This window comes from Macrobrachium rosenbergii, chromosome 22 (genome assembly GCF_040412425.1).
Source record: "Macrobrachium rosenbergii isolate ZJJX-2024 chromosome 22, ASM4041242v1, whole genome shotgun sequence".
Classification (NCBI taxonomy): domain Eukaryota; kingdom Metazoa; phylum Arthropoda; class Malacostraca; order Decapoda; family Palaemonidae; genus Macrobrachium; species Macrobrachium rosenbergii.
This window is the reverse complement of record NC_089762.1, coordinates 36,215,956-36,233,797: the sequence shown is the minus strand read 5'-3', so window position 1 is coordinate 36,233,797 and position 17,842 is coordinate 36,215,956. Positions and strand designations below refer to the sequence as shown.

At 36.3% G+C, this 17,842-nt stretch overlaps 1 protein-coding gene and 1 long non-coding RNA gene across 2 annotated transcripts; both read right to left on the bottom strand.

Annotated features, from left to right (window-relative positions):
* Positions 1-4,017: 4,017 nt before the first annotated feature.
* Positions 4,018-7,313, bottom strand: LOC136850462 (uncharacterized). The gene is made up of 2 exons (XM_067124037.1): positions 7,286-7,313; positions 4,018-4,517 (listed from the first exon to the last, which is right to left on the bottom strand). Exons 1-2 carry the CDS (start codon positions 7,311-7,313, stop codon positions 4,018-4,020), a joined length of 528 nt encoding a protein of 175 aa, XP_066980138.1.
* A 671-nt stretch (positions 7,314-7,984) lies between these two features.
* LOC136850760 (uncharacterized) lies at positions 7,985-17,491 on the bottom strand. Its single transcript, XR_010856728.1, has 5 exons — positions 17,337-17,491; positions 13,170-13,334; positions 12,853-13,019; positions 11,339-11,498; positions 7,985-9,114 (listed from the first exon to the last, which is right to left on the bottom strand). It is a non-coding gene; the product is annotated as an uncharacterized lncRNA (long non-coding RNA).
* Between the last annotated feature and the right edge of the window lie 351 nt (positions 17,492-17,842).

Here is a 17,842-nt window from a genome sequence, read left to right as displayed (position 1 = left end):
ACACAAGTTCTCACTCATTACATGACAAAAACAAGGTATGTTCTTAATTTTTATGTATGTGAAAACTGATTTTTATACAGATTTGTTTTTGCAGACTCTAACAAATGGAAAGATTACAATAAAGAAACACCTTGAGGTCAACGCTTCAGCGACTCTTGGAGGCGATCGAGTGTTCTCAGATTAAGGCAACCAGACAGGTGTCATCTACCATTTTGGAAAAGGTTCTTACACTGAAGTCACGAAGAGGAGGTTCAAGTTAGATGCCTGATTGTTCAGAGAATGGAGGAACCCTTCCGTCCTAGTGGCTTTCCTTTCAAATATTCGAGTTTGTCCTACTAATGCTGATTACTCAATCCGTTTTCTATATTTGGTGTTAGAGGGATTATTTTGTGCTTAAACACTACTTGGTTACTCGCAGACTAGTGTGCAATATTATCAGTTGCAATATTTTGATCTCCCGTGTTTTATGTACGGCAGTAGATGTTAATGTTTGACAAACTTTCCTCTTGACATAAACTTTCACTTGCATTTTGTCTAGTGAGCTTACGCCAGAATACTTATTTTATATAAGTGATAAGGATAGATTTTTAAAATGAAGCAGTTTTAAATTCGTAGTAAATACAGTTTGGACGTAAGTTTCTCTATAGTTAATTGGATCAAGTGAGTTTTCCCTGATCTTCTTGTTTTCATTAGTAACATGCATTTTAAATTGGTGTTTGCATTGCATTCATTTTGATAAATTTCATATTCCCCCAGTTTTCAATTGTAGTTGGCAAATGGCTGTTTAAAGTACTAGTATACAGTTACCAGATGTCACTAAGTATAGCTATCCCACCCCCTTTAATTACCTTTGAAACAGGTCATCCTTCAAGTCGTCCTCAAAATCTTGCTTTATGGTACTATTCGTTGCAACTAAAGGTCAATGGGCCACCTGAAAAGGGGGTACCAGCTTGCGGTGTAAATGCCACTTCTTGCCTGCCAATTGCCATTCGTTCTTTGTACTTGACATAAAGAAGGGATAAAATCACCACGAAAGTCGACTAAAGATATTTGTGTGAGGGATCCTCCAGTTGCATTCTATAGACCGAGGTAGTGTCCAAAAGTTGATTACTTTGATATTAACTACATGAGTGTTCCAAATATTTAAGGAAATTGAATTCAGAGCTTAATATTGTGCTTTCTATAAATTGGAGTACTATTAGGCATGAAGTTTTTTGACATAACCTTGAAAAATAAATCTTTATCAGATTTTAAGATACTGGAAAGTGGCAGCTATTTTTGTGTATGATTGATAACATAAAACCCGAGCTCTTAGTGTTTTCTGTTAAATGCACATTCAGTAATGAAGGCATAGCTTCGTTCTGTGCGGGCAATATCCTGAAATTTAGTCTGTTTTTGCATAAACACTTGTTCAAGCTTAAGACTGTAGGAGTCTTGATACTTGAAAAATTGTCTGAATTTTTTATATTGTCTGAATTTTTTATTTTGTTACTTTAGTTTGAACCAGTTTCTACATAACTGCATGAGAATATGATTGTTTATATAGTATTGTTTGCCAGGATTTTCACCGCATTTTTGGTGTGGTGACTGTGAATTGAACTCCTGATTGTTTATATTATATGTGAGTTTGTAGAAGTTTCTAGGGTTCATTTTATCCAGTGATCTTGACTGGATTATTTGTAGGGTTCCCCCAAGACTTATTGTTTTAGTGGTTACTCTTTTTCCATTTTGACCGATTTTTGGGAGTTTTTTACGGTTACCCTACTTTCCCCTTTATTTTGTTCTCTTCTCTCTCTCTCCTTTTAAAAGGTTGCTTTTCTTGTCTCGCTTCCTACATTAAATGCATATTCATTTTCTCTTTTCTTGCTTTTCACTTCATATGTTAGTGTGGCAGTTAAGGCAGTATTGTAAGGACATCTATATACTTCGAATTTTGTTGGGAAAACAAGATTGAGCCTAAGTGCTTTCCATCTTAACAAGAATGAGTTTCATTCACTTAGTTGTCACATACTTTCAAGTTTTCCCAGTATTAAGGCAACATGATTTAATTTTCTCTGTAAGCATTTCATACAAGATAATATACGTTAGGTTTGAGGCTGACGATAAATATTCGGTAAAAATGTCTTCCAATAGGTCGGATGAGAATACCATTTTATAGTTTTATACGTGTTTCTTCATGGATCTGCTTAAATTACTATACGTGAAAGTTCTGGTAATTTCAGGTTTTCTTAAATGACTCCATTGACCCTTGAGTTTCATTTATTATCCATACACTTTGCTGTTTAAACCAAGAAAAGAGCGAGTTATTGCTAAGTTTTCATATTCCTTTTAACATTAAAATCTTTCAACTCATATTTCTTAAAATGTCAGCTAACTTAGGATAGGTTTGTATTTTAATAATGTTTGTGGAGTGACTAAATCTTACGCAGTGTATAATAATTAGTGTCAAATGCCATTTCAACTGCGGATTTCATATAGAATTTTCTCGTGGGCCTAGATCAGCTTGAGAAAATCCCATAGGACTTTCAACTAAAAATTTCTCAATGCCAGCTAGCTTAGGATAGATATACTGTACATACAAGCAATCTTCGTGGACTGACTAAACATTACGTGGTGTACGGTGTTTAGAATCTCAAAGGTCTTATGAAACTTCATAGGCCTAGTTTAGCCTGGAAAAATCTCTAGAACATCAAAGGAGAGGGCAATTTAATTTCCTCATTATGATTACGGCAGCAGAGGTGCGTAAAATTCTAATACGGATTTTTATAGGCCTAATGCCACTTTTCCCCTTAACAAAGCAATTTAGGTCTCATAGACGAGTGATGTTGGACATTATACAAAAAGTCTTGACTTTGAGCTTATTAGAAACCATTATCTAGCATGTTTGACCCGAAGTGATATTATATATTATACGGTAAAGCCATCTTAAGTCTCTCTCTCTCTCTCTCTCTCTCTCTCTCTCTCTCTCTCTCTCTCTCTCTCTCTCTCAACTGTTGGATTGGGAGGAAATTTCTTATGGAAAGAGGAACGCTGCGTGGGTTCTGATTATGCAGAAATTGGTGCCTCAGTTTTTGACAACTAATGAGCCGAGTTTCGGTACGTAATTTTGAGAAAGAAATTAGCTTTTGAATGCCCCAATAAAACTGTTGGCCTTTCGTATTCTTCATTAGCCAATGTCAGGAACTCTTGCTTTGTTTCCTCTGTAGTGTGACGAATTTTACATAACTTATTTCAATTCTAAGGTGGCCTGCTTTTTTTCACCTGTGTACATTTTGGTCTATGGAAGTTTGTTTAGCAAACAAGTGGTCTTTTGGTTTGGATATTTATTGCGTTTTCTGATTTTGAGTATCTATTTTGTTAGTTATTTTGAATACTTTTTTTTTCTTGAGTTTGACCGTTCTATAGCTGTGTCCTTTGAAATAGTTCTGTTGCAAGGTAAAAGTGGACGCCATTACAATTGTTATGGTCTTAGAAACTGGTAACTTAACCAAGACATTTAACTTTCACGGCTGACCTCGATTTCATAGAGGCATATTTTTTCAGTGACTGTAGTATATTCTAGTACTGCTGTGAATACTATGGAAACTAAATGAAAACCCTGCCATATCCCTCATAACCTACTACCCTCAGAAATATTAGTGTTAAGTGAGATTTCGTCAATGGCAGTAACCTTGCACATTGGAGGCATTCCTAAAGATTTAACGTATAGCATTGAGGTAGACTGAGGCCCCTTAAATCTGAGTTAAATATTTGGAAATAATTTGTTTGATGACTGAAGCAATTAACTGTCACATTTGATTGGTAATCGGTTAGGTATCAACTTTTTAAACACTTTACCATTAAGAACTTTTCAATTCTGCTTTCCTATTTCTGCTGACTCAAATCTTCTACTGAAACTCTGATCTCTTCTGCTTTCCTGCTTCTGCTGACCCGAATCTTTTACTGAAACTCTGATTTCTTCTGCTTTCCTGCTTCTGCTGACTCGAATCTTCTACTGAAACACACACTTCTGCTCTCCTACTTCTGCTGACTCGAAGCTTCTACTGAGACTGATCTCTTCTGCTTTCCTGTTTCTGCTGACTCGAACCTTCTTCTGAAACTCTGATCTCTTCTGCTTTCCCGTTTCTGCTGACTCGAATCTTCTACTGAAGCTCTGATCTCTTCTGCTTTCCTGCTTCTGCTGACTCGAATCTTCAACCGAAATTCTGATCTTTTCTGCTTTCCTGCCTCTGCTGACTCGAATCTTCTACTGAAACTCTGATCTCTTGCGCTTTCCTGTTTCTGCTGACTAGAATCTTCTACTGAAACACACTTCTGCTCTCCTACTTCTGCTGATTCGAATCTTCTACTGAAGCTCTGATCTCTTCTGCTTTCCCGTTTCTGCTGACTCGAATCTTCTACTGAAACTCTGATTTCTTGTGCTTTCCTGCTTCTGCTGACTCGAGTCTTCTGCTGAAGCTCTGATCTCTTCTGCTTTCCTGTTTCTGCTGACTTGAATCTTCTACTGAAACTGATTTCTTGAATGACGATTCAGTCTTGAAATGCTATTAAAATTTATGAAATTTCTTGATATATAAGACTAATGTTTATCAGTCACACCTATTTTAAAACGTGAAGAAATTTCTTGGGACGAAATGTGTTTGTTGATACGAATTTTCATCAGTGATATTTAATCAATATCATATAACTTTCATTTTGTTTTGCGAAACCATGATAAGAGTAGTCGTCTTTCACAATAAAAGTTCTATTGGCATAAGTTTGGAGTTTTGTGGAATCTAATTTCACAACGTTACAGTCCATATTTTACATCAATGGAATTCTTAGGTTTTGAGGATTTTCCAAGCCATTTCCATTTAGTAAAAACGCATAACTCTAATTCAGTTTTTTTCATGATTAATAAATGTTGCAATAACACGCAGACCCGTAAAAATTAAATTTCAAGAACGTCTCAGGTACCGACTTTCTTGAAAAAAGACCGTATGAACATATTTTCCTTATCTGCCTGGTTATAACTTCAATTTCATTCAGCAACATCAGAAATTATTCATGAACAGAGATTAGAATAACAACAATGAATTCCCGAAGAACCCCCCAAAAGCTTTGGAAAGTTTTGGAGTTAACGAATCTTGTAATCCCAGGTCTTATCTCTCTGAAGCGTCAAGGAATTATGAAATCCTTAACATTTGCTAGTTTTCAAAATTCTCTCTCTCTAATAATATCATTCATAAAGTATATATCTTTTCGCTGTAAGTCATCTAACAAGCACTGGTTCTCTGATAAAATCGTTCATAAAGTATATATCTTATCGCTGTAAATCATCTAACAGACACACTCTCTCTCTGATAAAATCATTCAAAGTATATATATTTTCGCTGTAAATCATCTAACAGACACACACTCTCTCTCTGATAAAATCATTCATAAAGTATATATATTTTCGCTGTAAATCGTCTAACAAGCACTGGTTTTCTCTTTCTCTGATAAAACCATAAAGTATATATCTTATCGCTGTAAATCATCTCTTAATAATTCCATTTTGCTAAATATTAAGCAGTTATTACTCTTATAGCTGTCCAAATTATGTATTTCGTTTAAAGTAATGGTACTCGAGCGTGTCATATAGTAATTAAACTAATTATTCAGCTAGGCATATCAAAGAACATTTAATTAACTTAAAGGACAAATTAGACAGTACAAGTCCTTTTAAGTGAGACTACTCTGACACCGGGCGCATTTCTGATAATTGATTACGCCAACGTTGTTCTGTGAAAAATACTACTTACGATCGTGTCTGAATATTATTTTTGAATGCATATGAAATAGAGATTGAGTCGACCAGTAGATGAAAGATTATACTAAACTGTATTTATCAAAATAAAGAGCTCTTAAAGCATTGGTCTAGCTTCTGAGGACTGAATATCAACGGTATGGCATTGTAGTTAGGCTAATGGTACTATAGAATGCAACTCGGAGAATCTCTCTAGCAACTCGATCAGAATTGGCTGGTGGTCCGTGTGCAGTAGAAGGCGACCTCGGTCCGATTTGATTATCTCGCTGGTGGGAGAAGCCGAGATAATGAGAACATTCGCTGCGCACCTCTTCCTCTTTACCCGACTCAATCACTTACATGGCACGAAGGACAATCGGGGCAGGATTTGGTTTGCGCTATCTTGTCTGCTTTTGAGGGGGCTGGACGGGCCTCTTGTGATCTATAGTACCATAGATGATGTAGATTTCTGGGTGACTTGTTAAATCCCTTTAAAAATAAATATTTAATTTTATTCCTTAGCTTTCCTTTGGGTGACCTTTTATATTTTCCAGCAAGTCAATAATTTTGGCATTTGAAAGACGATTTGAAAAAGTCCATCCTATCCCAGTAAGAATTCAAATATTTTTCTTAGATGGTTCTCTGCTAATTCCCATTTCCTGAGTTCTTTAGAGAACATTTAATTCCATTAAAAGATCTGTACAGTATTTTTTTTATACAACGTATTTAGAAAATTTTAATTTTTCGAAATGTATTCCCTTTCATAGACATCTGGTGATAAGTGTACGTACATTTTAAACCGTGTTTACCAATTAATTGCTGAAAATTGACAAAGTACTTAAGAAAATTTTTATACAAATTTGCAGAAAATTCAAAGTATTTGATTAGAAAATTTAAAGTTACATTTTCTATAAAAAAAAATAGCTGCAACGGTTTACAGTGATATGCAGTAAAATTACGAAATCTTTGAAGCTTAAAATGAAAATAATTTGCATCTTTGAAGCTTAAAATGAAAATTTACGTAAAACCAGAGTTCAATCAAAGATTGCACACTTTATTATGTGACCCAGAGAGAATCCAAAATTAGTCTTATTGTTCAATATATTGATATCAATTTCATTCCTAGAGCCAGATAAGCAGCTTGCGCTTTTGGCCATAACATAGAAAACGTATTCTGTGCGAGCGTAAGCTAGACAAACTCAAATGTGTGCATTTCTTTGTCAAGGAAGATTTGCCAACATTGGCAACTACTGGACTGTGCGTTCACAAAGTCCCTTTTGGTCTTGAAAAGCTAAATATGCCAAGATTCTTGCATAATGATGAGTAATTGTCAAGGGTTTCGTGCAATGTTGAATGCACTTGTGGGCAACATTTGTTGCAGGAATCACAGCATGAACATAATGTTTCCAGCCATGTTCGTTGTAACAGTTTCATCAGTGGTGGTAGCGATATCTGCTATAATTTGAGAGATCGTCGATGTCCTTTATTTTTGGTCGAAACACTGCACACCAAAGGTACCGTGTATTGAAACAAAGGTAATGGCCATTACGCCCAGTAGCAAATAACAGATACCGTTAATGGAGTTCCGTCAGCGGATGTGGCTGAGAATGCATTACAGTTATACTGTGGTTTATTTAATGAATGGTGCTCATATAAATGTGCGTTGAACAAGAGAAAGGCTTCTGAGAACTATTGTTCATTGTGTAAGAAAATTTTGGCATGTTACTAGTCTTAAAAATACATTTTCAATATTGAAAAGGGGCTTTTGAACCACTGTAGCTTGGAAAAACCGCTCGATATATTGTGACTGATGGTAAACACACATTTACGTCTAACGAGTAAATGAGTCGTGTTTAAGCTCATAATTTCTTGAATGCTTAGAGAAATCGTGCAAAGTATTCTGCATTAGTAAGACAAATTCTAATACTTGAGAGGAAAAACAATGAAGGGAAGGGTTCCTTCCTCCTCTGAGCAATTAGGCATTAACTTGAACCACCTCTTCGTGACTTCGAATTAAGACCATTTTCCAAAATGGACGATGACATCTGTCTGGGTTGCCTTATGCTGAGAACACACACTCACCACCTCGAGTCGTTGTAGCGTGATTTCATTCAAGGGGTTTAAAAAATATACAATTTGCTTTTTTCGAAAAAATGAGCAACTTTTCCTTGTGCTTGATAAAACCCTTTTTGACAGTTAAATAAAAGTATTTCCGGAGACAGCTTAAATTTTATTCTCTCAAAGCCAGAGTGAGTTGGATTTATATTGTTCCTCCTCCTCAATGTAGTATTATCCAAAAGAGAAATACTATTTTCGTTGTTGCTCTGGATATTTCTTCATCAAAGAACTGTCAATACACTACCAACTAGAAGGAAAGAATGCCCTGCCGAAGTCGAGTGCTACAAGAGTTTAAAATAGGTAGTTAGCATCCGTTATCGATCGTTAAACACTTACCAAAGCACTCAAGGCGCACAACGTTTCTCATATAAACAAAATATATATCATAAGGAAGGAAGCAAATAAGAACTTCAGGAATGAACCCTTTACTCCATTACTTTCCCTCTTCTAGTGAGAACAATTTGATATACTGTAGTATTCATATTTTCTTACGGAACAGCTACTCAAGACAGAGGCAGGACTGAGAATGTTTGGTGATGAGCTGACAAATTCGTCCTTTGTTCAGTGTCTCTAAGCAGTTTTACAAGAACACTTTCCTGCAGTATATCGATATCGTGCCAAAGTTGACAGGAAGATACCGATATGGAAAATGTGTTCTAGTGGAACTGTCTATCAGACAACGAAAATGAACAAAAATTTTAAGCTTGGTGCACAACTCAGACCCAGTCCTACCTCTATCATGAATGGTGGTTACATAAGACATTATGAATACGGTTACAATTTTTTGTAACTGGAAGCGGAAAAATAATGGAGAAAATGGTTTAATATGAAGCTGGTTCTCGGCATTCGCTTATTTTCACATAATATATTACTTTGTCTTTTAAGGAGAAACATCAAAGTGTTCCCAGAGTGCTTTGATTGTCGGTCTACGGCCGTTAACAGATACTATCTATTTTAAACCTCTTTCAAAAAAGCATTCCACTCGGGCAGGGTATCCTCTCCTCCTAATAGCTGATAGTATGTTGACACTCTTGGTAGCTCGTTTTCTTCTTTGGAAAATGGAGAGTCAAATGTTGGTACTGCTTGTGTCTATCGAATGGTAGAAAATGGGTGTAAAATGGGTGTATCTTCATGTCGCTATCGTGGAACATGAAATGTTCGAATCGTCTCCGTCAGAAAGTTTTGACTGGACTCGACGAGGTCACTCGCTGGCCATCGTGAGGTACATTCTGTAACAAAATAAATCACGTTACATCTCAAGAATGAAATAAAAAATATTAAAGAACACGAATTAGAACAATTTTTTGAATAGTTAACTAACGGCAAAGAAAACTAATGAAATGCTAGGCCATATTGTATACTTCGATATTACCACTACTAAAGGAGACATGGATAAGTCCAAAATAACGAACCATACCAATTACACTCGAATTCTAGCATACATATCTGAAACCGAAATATCACCCCCCCCCAACACAAATCATAGCAATATACCAGTGAAAAGTTTATTTAGATGAGCAAGGATGCTTATAGATTAATGGCGCCAAAATGCAAGTACCAACATAGATTACAGGCGCCAAAGTGCAAGTACCAACAGGAGGGCTTACAAAACTAAACCACGATGATGATGAAAAAACCATTCAAATTGAATGGATTTCCGTCTGGTAACATTTCTGGTAAAAACAGACTAATGTTAAAAACGTAGTATTTAACAAAATACATTTTAATGTATTTGAAACCAGGGAAACTATAAAGGCCTACTGTGTCGTTGATGCAGTTTTATCGGTTTTCGTATCATTCACTTATTGAAGTGCTATCTTACTTGAAGGTGAAGTAGTTCCTCCACTTTTCCCAGACTCCACCTTGAGTATGTCAGCCACAAATACTGGCAGTCATCAGAGCTAGTGGCTACCAGCAAAAATGGTACGATATGATAGTCTTGATAGATGGTTTTGCTGGGATAGGATAAAATATTTCGTTTTCCTTAACCAGTTCTTTGATGTTCCACATGTATTCGACTGACATGGTCTAATAAACTATGACAGTTCAGTAAGGTGGGCCAGTTACGATCACTTGAACTGTAACCTTGTTTATTACATATTAATGATTTTGGCATAACTGTTTTTGCCTTTACAACTGGATATGTACTGCAACCCAACCTTTAATCCGTTACACTCATAATTGGATAATGTCAAGACTAGCGAAACCACTCGCAGCAGGGTTCGCTATTCTTTACAAGAAGATTATTGGGTTCGTTATTCTTTACTTGGGAATAACGGGGTTCGCTCTTCTAGACATGAACACTTAGGTACCAGACATTTGATCCCCCAGGGGCTTATAGTACTAAACAAGGCTAAATACATTTGATCCCACCCCCCGGGGCTAGTACTAAACAAGGCTTAACAGTGTAGACCTCATGTGGAATTGGAGTTAGGACCGGAAAGGGTGGGCCATTCTTTACATGGGGATCATTAGCTTCACTGTTCTTGACATGGAGATGTCGGGTTCGCTAATCTTGACATGATCCCTCATAACTTGACCTCATTGGATGCAACGCCTTACCAGGAGTTGGGTGGGCTATAGGCCTGCAATATAGTGGACCTCCTAACCCGCATTGTCTTAAATTAAGGCCTACCTCACATTTTACAAGTGGCAAAGTGGGTTCCCTCAGGGCACCTGTGCAATGGATTACGTATTGTATGACCAAACCCTTGACATATCTCGCCTATTATAATATTTTTACAAGTATTGGTACTAACCTCACAGTAAATGCAGAACGCTGCCTTTCACCTTATTACAAAACTAAAATCAATCCAAGTACTTTGCGGTAAAAATATATATCTCTAAGTTTATGGCTTTTCTTTGTTTTTCATTTTTAATATTTCATTTAACATTTTATTTATTGAGGATAGCAAAACACCAGTTTTGTGTACAATACCAACCTCTAAACCTAACCCTACACCATCTAACGATTAAGGTGGGTCCCTTAGTAAGAAATCAAGGGTTTCTAGGTTTAGCCAAGTTTATGCTATACCTAACATAAGGATTAAAGTAACAGATACGGTATTTGTCGGTAAAAGGGGCCAGCAGAGAGAAAAAAAGGATGGATGTATCTTGCAGGGAGATACGTTGTCACATTAATTACAAAATTTACTTAAAACTTTGCCAAAAGACCCCTGACAATTATTGCAAGTTCGCCTACCAGTCGTGTTAAATCTTGAATCTCGAAATACTCCAAGTTTACTAGTTGATATACATTGTTCTGTAAAATATAACCAAGAAACGTTCTTGTCGTTTCCAACAAAGCTCCTCATGCTAAGATTTCTTTTGGGTGATGTTCAGGTCCCGAGCTATGCATTTAATTCAGATACATGCTGATTAAGCCATTATGTACCTTCCAAACTAAGCATAGTTTAAATGTAAAACTCTACTAAATCTAAGGCTACCACTTACCAATCTCGACAATAAAAAACTTTTCTCGGTGAAAGATTCGTGCATAAAATACACCGCAGACAAATATTTCGTTCGTGCAACAAATTGGCCCACTATTGACGACATTGTTCCTCCGCCGTGTTCAGCTGACAAAATGCCTCGTACCACTCAGCTACTGTTCCTGGAAAGAATGTAAGGACGAGTTAGTTTGAAAATAACGTCAGAAGCACTTAAGCAGTAAAAAACACCTACCACTGGAAAATTATGGTCTTTCAATTTGTCTCTCTGATCATAAGAATGTCACATTCTTTAACAGGCATTATTGACAGTGGTTTCTGTTAGCCTATGTATAAAGTGGCTAACTTAAGACAAAAAATTACTGAGGTGTAAAAAAAAAAAAAGGCAAGTATATAATTAATCAGGACTTATCTATTGGCAAATGGCTGACTACACAAGCGCTACAAATCTTCCAGATCAAATTTATATATTCCTTCAGCGACAAAATTGAAATTCTACATATTTTTTAGAAAGTTCAGTGAAATAAATGGTTCTGAAACAGATCAGCGGGAAAAAATCTTAACCCCTTGAACCCTTAACAATTTTTTTTTTTCATAAAGTAGGAGTAAATCTGATAACTATGAAATACTTACAAATATTGGTATACAGCACTATTTCCTTTGATACTGGAAGCTTTCCGTGCAGAATAACCTTAAAGCCTGGGCATTATTTCACTCCTACAATATGTAATCATGAAAACATTTACTCAAATACATCTTTTACTTATGAACACAATTGTGGATATTCAATTCAGGTCACAGTACAGTACCGTGATCAACTGTAGCGTCAAGTTTAGCCTGGATTTAACAAAAATTTGGCCGAATCAAAGTATTTCCAGGTCTAGCCAAGCCAAGGTTATTCTTCACCTAACTTCTGGGTAACAAACATTGCGTTAGTTAGGAAAAGGGGCCAGGAGAGGGGAAAAAAAGGAGGGGGGTGGCTGGTATGTATATGCTGGGAGATAACTACTCACATACCTAAATTATTTAACTTGTCACATACCTACTCAAGTCAATTGACTTGTCACATACCTACCCAAGTCATTTGACTTGTCATATACCTACCCAAGTCATTTGACTTGCCACATATCTACTCAAGTTATTTAACTTGTCATATACCTACTCAAGTTGTTTTACTTAGCTGAAGTCTTCGTCAAAGTACTCCAAATAATTATTATGAGTTAGCCTACCAGTAGGGTTAAGCCTTGAACCGTGAATTAGGCTACTCCTCAAGGCTACTAGTCAGTGCAGCTTGCTACAAAATTTGACCACGAATGTCTTGTTCTTTCCAACAAAGATATAGTTTAAGGTTGATATAGGTTCCGGCCCTGCCCATTTAATTCATATATTTGGACCTTTAAAACTAAAAATTTCACATGAAGGAGCTGCAGGCTGATAACGCCTCCAAGTACCTTTAAAATAAAAAAAAAATACATTCTTTAAATTCACTGGCTTTAATCAAATCAAGTTACCACTTACCAATTTCGACAATAAAATGTTCTTCCATGTGAAAGGTTCGTGCATACAACAAGCCACAGACAGACATTTCGTTCTTGAAACAAGACCACATTTGTTGAAATTATCCCTCCACTGAGTCCAGCTGATAAACGTCCGCAGTCATAGTCCCTAGCACCCAGCTACTCACTCTGGAAAGTAAGTTTGGACATTCCAGTTTGAATTTACTGACACTCTCTCTTCTGGACTAGTTTAGAAACACTCACCCTTGGAAATTACATTCTTTAAATTCATTGGCTTTACTCAGTTTAAGTTACCACTCAGCTTAAGTTACCACTTACCAAATTATACAAGACAGGCTCTTCTCAGTGAAAGATTCTTGCAAAAAGCACACACCGCAGACAAATATCTCGTTCGTTGAACAAATAAAACTAATGTTGAGGAAGTTGTTCCTCCCTCCACCGTTTCCAACCGATGAAATGCCTCTTACTACCCAGCTATGGATCCTGGAAAGAAAGTATGGACACGTCAGTTTGAAATTAATGACAGATGCACTTATGAACTGGTTTAAGAATAGAGTAAAAGTTAAGTTTTACCAGACCACTGAGCTGATTAACAGCTCTCCTAGGACTGGCCCGAAGGATTAGACGTATTTAACGTGGCTAAGAACCAAAGTAGAATTTGGGCCAAAGGCCAAGCGCTTGGACCTATGAGGCCATTCAGCGCTGGAGAGGATATTGACAATAAAAATGTTTTAAAGGTGTAACGGGAGGAAAACCTCGCAGTTGCACTATGAAACAATTGTGAGGATAGGGAGGAAAGTAAGATGAAGAAAGAGAATATGAACGGAGGTACAGTAAAAGGAAGGAAAGGGGTTGCAGCTATGGACAAAGGGACGCCGCAAAGAACCTTAAGTAATACCTACGGATTTGTGAACTGGCTCACAAACATCTGTCGCGGGATAGTTATAGTCTTTTATTTTTTCTCTCTAATGATAAGAATGCCACATTCTTGAGTAGGTATAGTATATTGACAAAATTTTTCTGGTAGTCTATGTATAAAGAGACTGATTTCGTTAAGAAAAATACTAACCTACTATTAAAAAAAAAATACGATTAGAAGATATATGATTGATGATTTAACTACTGGCGAATGGCTTACTACAAAAAAAGCCACAGATCCTTCAGATACCAAAAATGAACTTGCAATTATATTTTTAAATTCCTTCAGTGATGAAACAGAAAAATTGTTTTTTTTAGTTCAATGATATATTTGTCAGCTAAAATCCTTAATAAATTAAAAACTTTTGATAATCAAAGTTTGATTAAATCCATGACATAAAAAAATGCTACATTACACAATTTCCTTTGACACAAAGTTTAAAATGTAGAATAATATTGCCTAGACATAAAAAAGGGGAATGTACTTTATAATACACATTAATACTGTAACAGAATACGTACTCAAATTCAGTATTTACTTAAAACACAATTGAGGATATTCATTATAATTTCACGTCACACTGCCCTAAAATGGAAGACTGCAGTATCTGCAAAAATACAAAACTGAGAAAAATGGTAGATACTCCCTTGTCTTACTACTGATTTTGCAGATGCTGCAAATGGGCCTCCCTAAATATTCGTGGAAAGCATTGAAGAATCATTCTGAAACTGTAGTAACTTGAGTATTTGCGTTTCACGAGCCCAATTGGTGGCATATCTCGATTTCGAAAATTTTCCAGATACTGCAGTTTACCATTTTAGGGCTAAAGTAGGCAGAAGGGGTGTGTAAAAGCATGTGCCTAAACTTGTATAAATAATTTTGATTAAAAAAACAAAAATTCGTTTCAGCTAGCTTCAGTATTATCATTTTTGCAGTATTTGCCAAGACATCCACGTTTCTTACGAGACTCGAAGTTCTCCTTAGCGTCTTGACATAAAACCATTTAGCTGCTATGACTTTGTGTTATTTTATTTCAGGATCCTGTTTCCAACAGCAACCGCCACTAACGATGCTATATATATATCCACCTTATTTTCTAAAACTAACAAAGCTAGCTATATATAATATATATATATATATACAAATATATATATATATATATATATATATATATATATATATATATATATATATATATATACAAATATATATATATATATATATATATATATATATATATATATATATATATATATATATATATATATATATATATATATATATATATATATATATATATATATATGTATGTATGTATAATACACACACATATATATAATATATATAATACATACTATATATATAACACATTTTCAAGAGTATTTTTGACATTTAACTGTGCACACCATAATTATCAGCATTAAACCTACTATATAAAGTTATGAAAAGTTTATTCGTACTAAATACGAAGAACTGCATTACAGATTAACTTCAACTTACACGTTTGTAAAACGAGAAAATATGACAAAAATATGGAAGGAAAAGGGAAAAAAAGTGGAAATGGAGGAAAGGCCATTCGTATGCAAATAACGACCCCTGAAAGCAAAATATAAAAAAACGTTAATCCTCAGTACTTTTAACTCTCAAAATAACAAACCCTGAGCTGTATATTTACATTTTTAGTTTTCTGTAAAAGAAAACTACTGTGCAGGCTTTGTCTGTCCGTCCGCACTTTTTCTGTCCGCCCTCAGATCTTAAAAACTTCTGAGGCTAGAGGGCTGCAAATTGGTATGTTGACCATCCACCCTCCAATCATCAAACATACCAAATTGCAACCCTCTGACCTCAGTAGTTTTTATTTCATTTAAGGTTAAAGTTAACCATAATCGTGCTTCTGACAAAGATATAGGATAGGCCACCACCGGACCGTGGTTAAAGTTTCACGGGCCGCGGCATAATGCTCTTACAGCATTATACCGAGAACACCGAAAGATAGACCTGTTTTCGGTGACCTTGATTATACGCCGTAGCGGCTGTACGAAAAACTCGATTGCGCCGAAGAAACTTCGGCGCATTTTTTACTTAGTTTTAAAATGACTGAGAATTGAAAACTTGGCAGAAAGGGTGACACTCAGACCCTTCAAAATAGGGCCGCCCGTAAGTGCTTCCCCACATAATATAACCCCATTTACGCCACTGCTTCTCGAGAGAGATTTGCAAATACTTATGTACATCATGTTGTCACCCTGAAGGCTGTAGAGAATGTACAAACACTGAAACTGACAAGTACGTGTCCAATATTTACGTTGGGAAATGATAATTAGAACTATATAGTAGCTCCGCGGCGGCGACTGCCTTCTAACTTAACTTTTTCTACAGTTTTTTGGTTGCTAATTATGAATTTATCTTTAATTTTTGGCGCTCGAGTGTAATTAACCTGTAATTAACCCTTGAAGTCCATCCGACAAGGGGTTTCCATACGCGATCTTCACGAGACAGAGCACGGATATATAAGTCTGTTTCGAACGGTTCATATCCCGTCCGGCAAGTGCAATAACTTGTTAACGTATGGGTAACCGCCCCCCCGGGCCAGTACTAAACACGGCGAAGGGATATTCCATTTGGCCGACAACAAACAGATGCACCGCCAGTATCAGAACCCCTAAAAGTGTAGAAAAAACCAGTTGAAAAGGTAAAAACAGGCGCGGAGCTAATATTTAGAATTACCAATGATAAAAATCGAGTTGGATCTCAAAGAAATTCCCAAGACTTACGATATTAGTAACTAAAAATCTAGCTTCATCATTTTGCCTCATGGATACCGTGCGGCAAAGCTTCAATTGTCATTCAAGCATTGATGTTTTGCTTTGACCACAAATTAATATACATTCAACTAATTTGTGCATATTTGCTGGGAGAGAACCAAGTCACACAGGGTCCTGGTTTGTTAAGCCGTAACACCCAAACTGGCAAACGGCCGAAATGGGTGTACAGTATATGATACTTTGAGCCCCAAGGGGCTAGTACTAAACACGGCGTCCCAAGGAGCTTCCGCCATGTCTGACGGCCTAAACTTCATATGGCCTAAAGCTGTGACGGCCTAACGGGTTCACGAAAACAATACGGCACAATCGTCCCGAACTCGTCACATACGTCTACGAAAGTGACTTAGCATTAACCTAAAGTCGCTGTCACTGAAATTGAACGTAGCCTACCATCATACAATGCAGGATAAAGTAACCTAAATGACTACTTAAGGGTGCTAGATATGCTATATTACAAAATTAACCAAGAAAGTAATGTTTACCATTATAAATTTACCGAGTGTATGGTGCCTATAGGAGGAAAGAAGGTACCGCGCCTACTTATTTAACTGTTCCTTCATTACTTATCAGATCTAAATAAAATTTCGTAGTCCAAGAATGTGGCACATGCTAGTTCACGTATGGTTTGCTAGTCACAATTTTACATGCACCTTCCTACTCAGCATCTGTGGTTACTAGAATACAGAACTAGGCCTATTTCTGTCGATTGCTCGGCTTCACTTAGTATGGGCTATCACTTACCATATTAAGACAACAGCGAGCTCTTCTCAGACAAAGGTTCTTGAGAAACACACACCAAACTCTTTTAAATGTGGGAGTGCTGGAGAGAACATTCCTTTACGGAACGGAGTCAGACTGACAAATAACTACCGTCTTCCTTAAAAGCTCCTTTCTACTTCCCAACTATTGGCTATGGAAAGCATGTATGCTGACGTCACTTTGAAACTACAGACAGAAACACTTAGGAGCTAATTCGAAATATTATCATCAAAATACATACAATATTTCTGCGAAGGTTTCTCATTCCTCTCTTCCATGAAAGGGACCTGCATTCTTTATTAGACTTATGATATATGATAAACATCATCTAGTGTTACATAGTGGCAAGAAAAAGAAGACTGAATATTATATAACAGCAAGACCACTGGCCTTAACAGTAATCCGGTTTTCAACCTCATTTCACCTGTTATTGTTTCAACTATACGAAAACAAGTAGAGATCAGTATATGATAAACAAGTTTAAGTTT

Coding starts and splice junctions, on each gene's coding strand:
- LOC136850462 (XM_067124037.1), bottom strand. CDS start 7,313: ATGGCCATTACCTTTGTTTCAATACACG. Junction 4,518..7,285: donor TACCTTTGTTTCAATACACG/GTACCTTTGGTG, acceptor TCGTCATTCAAG/AAATCAGTTTCAGTAGAAGA.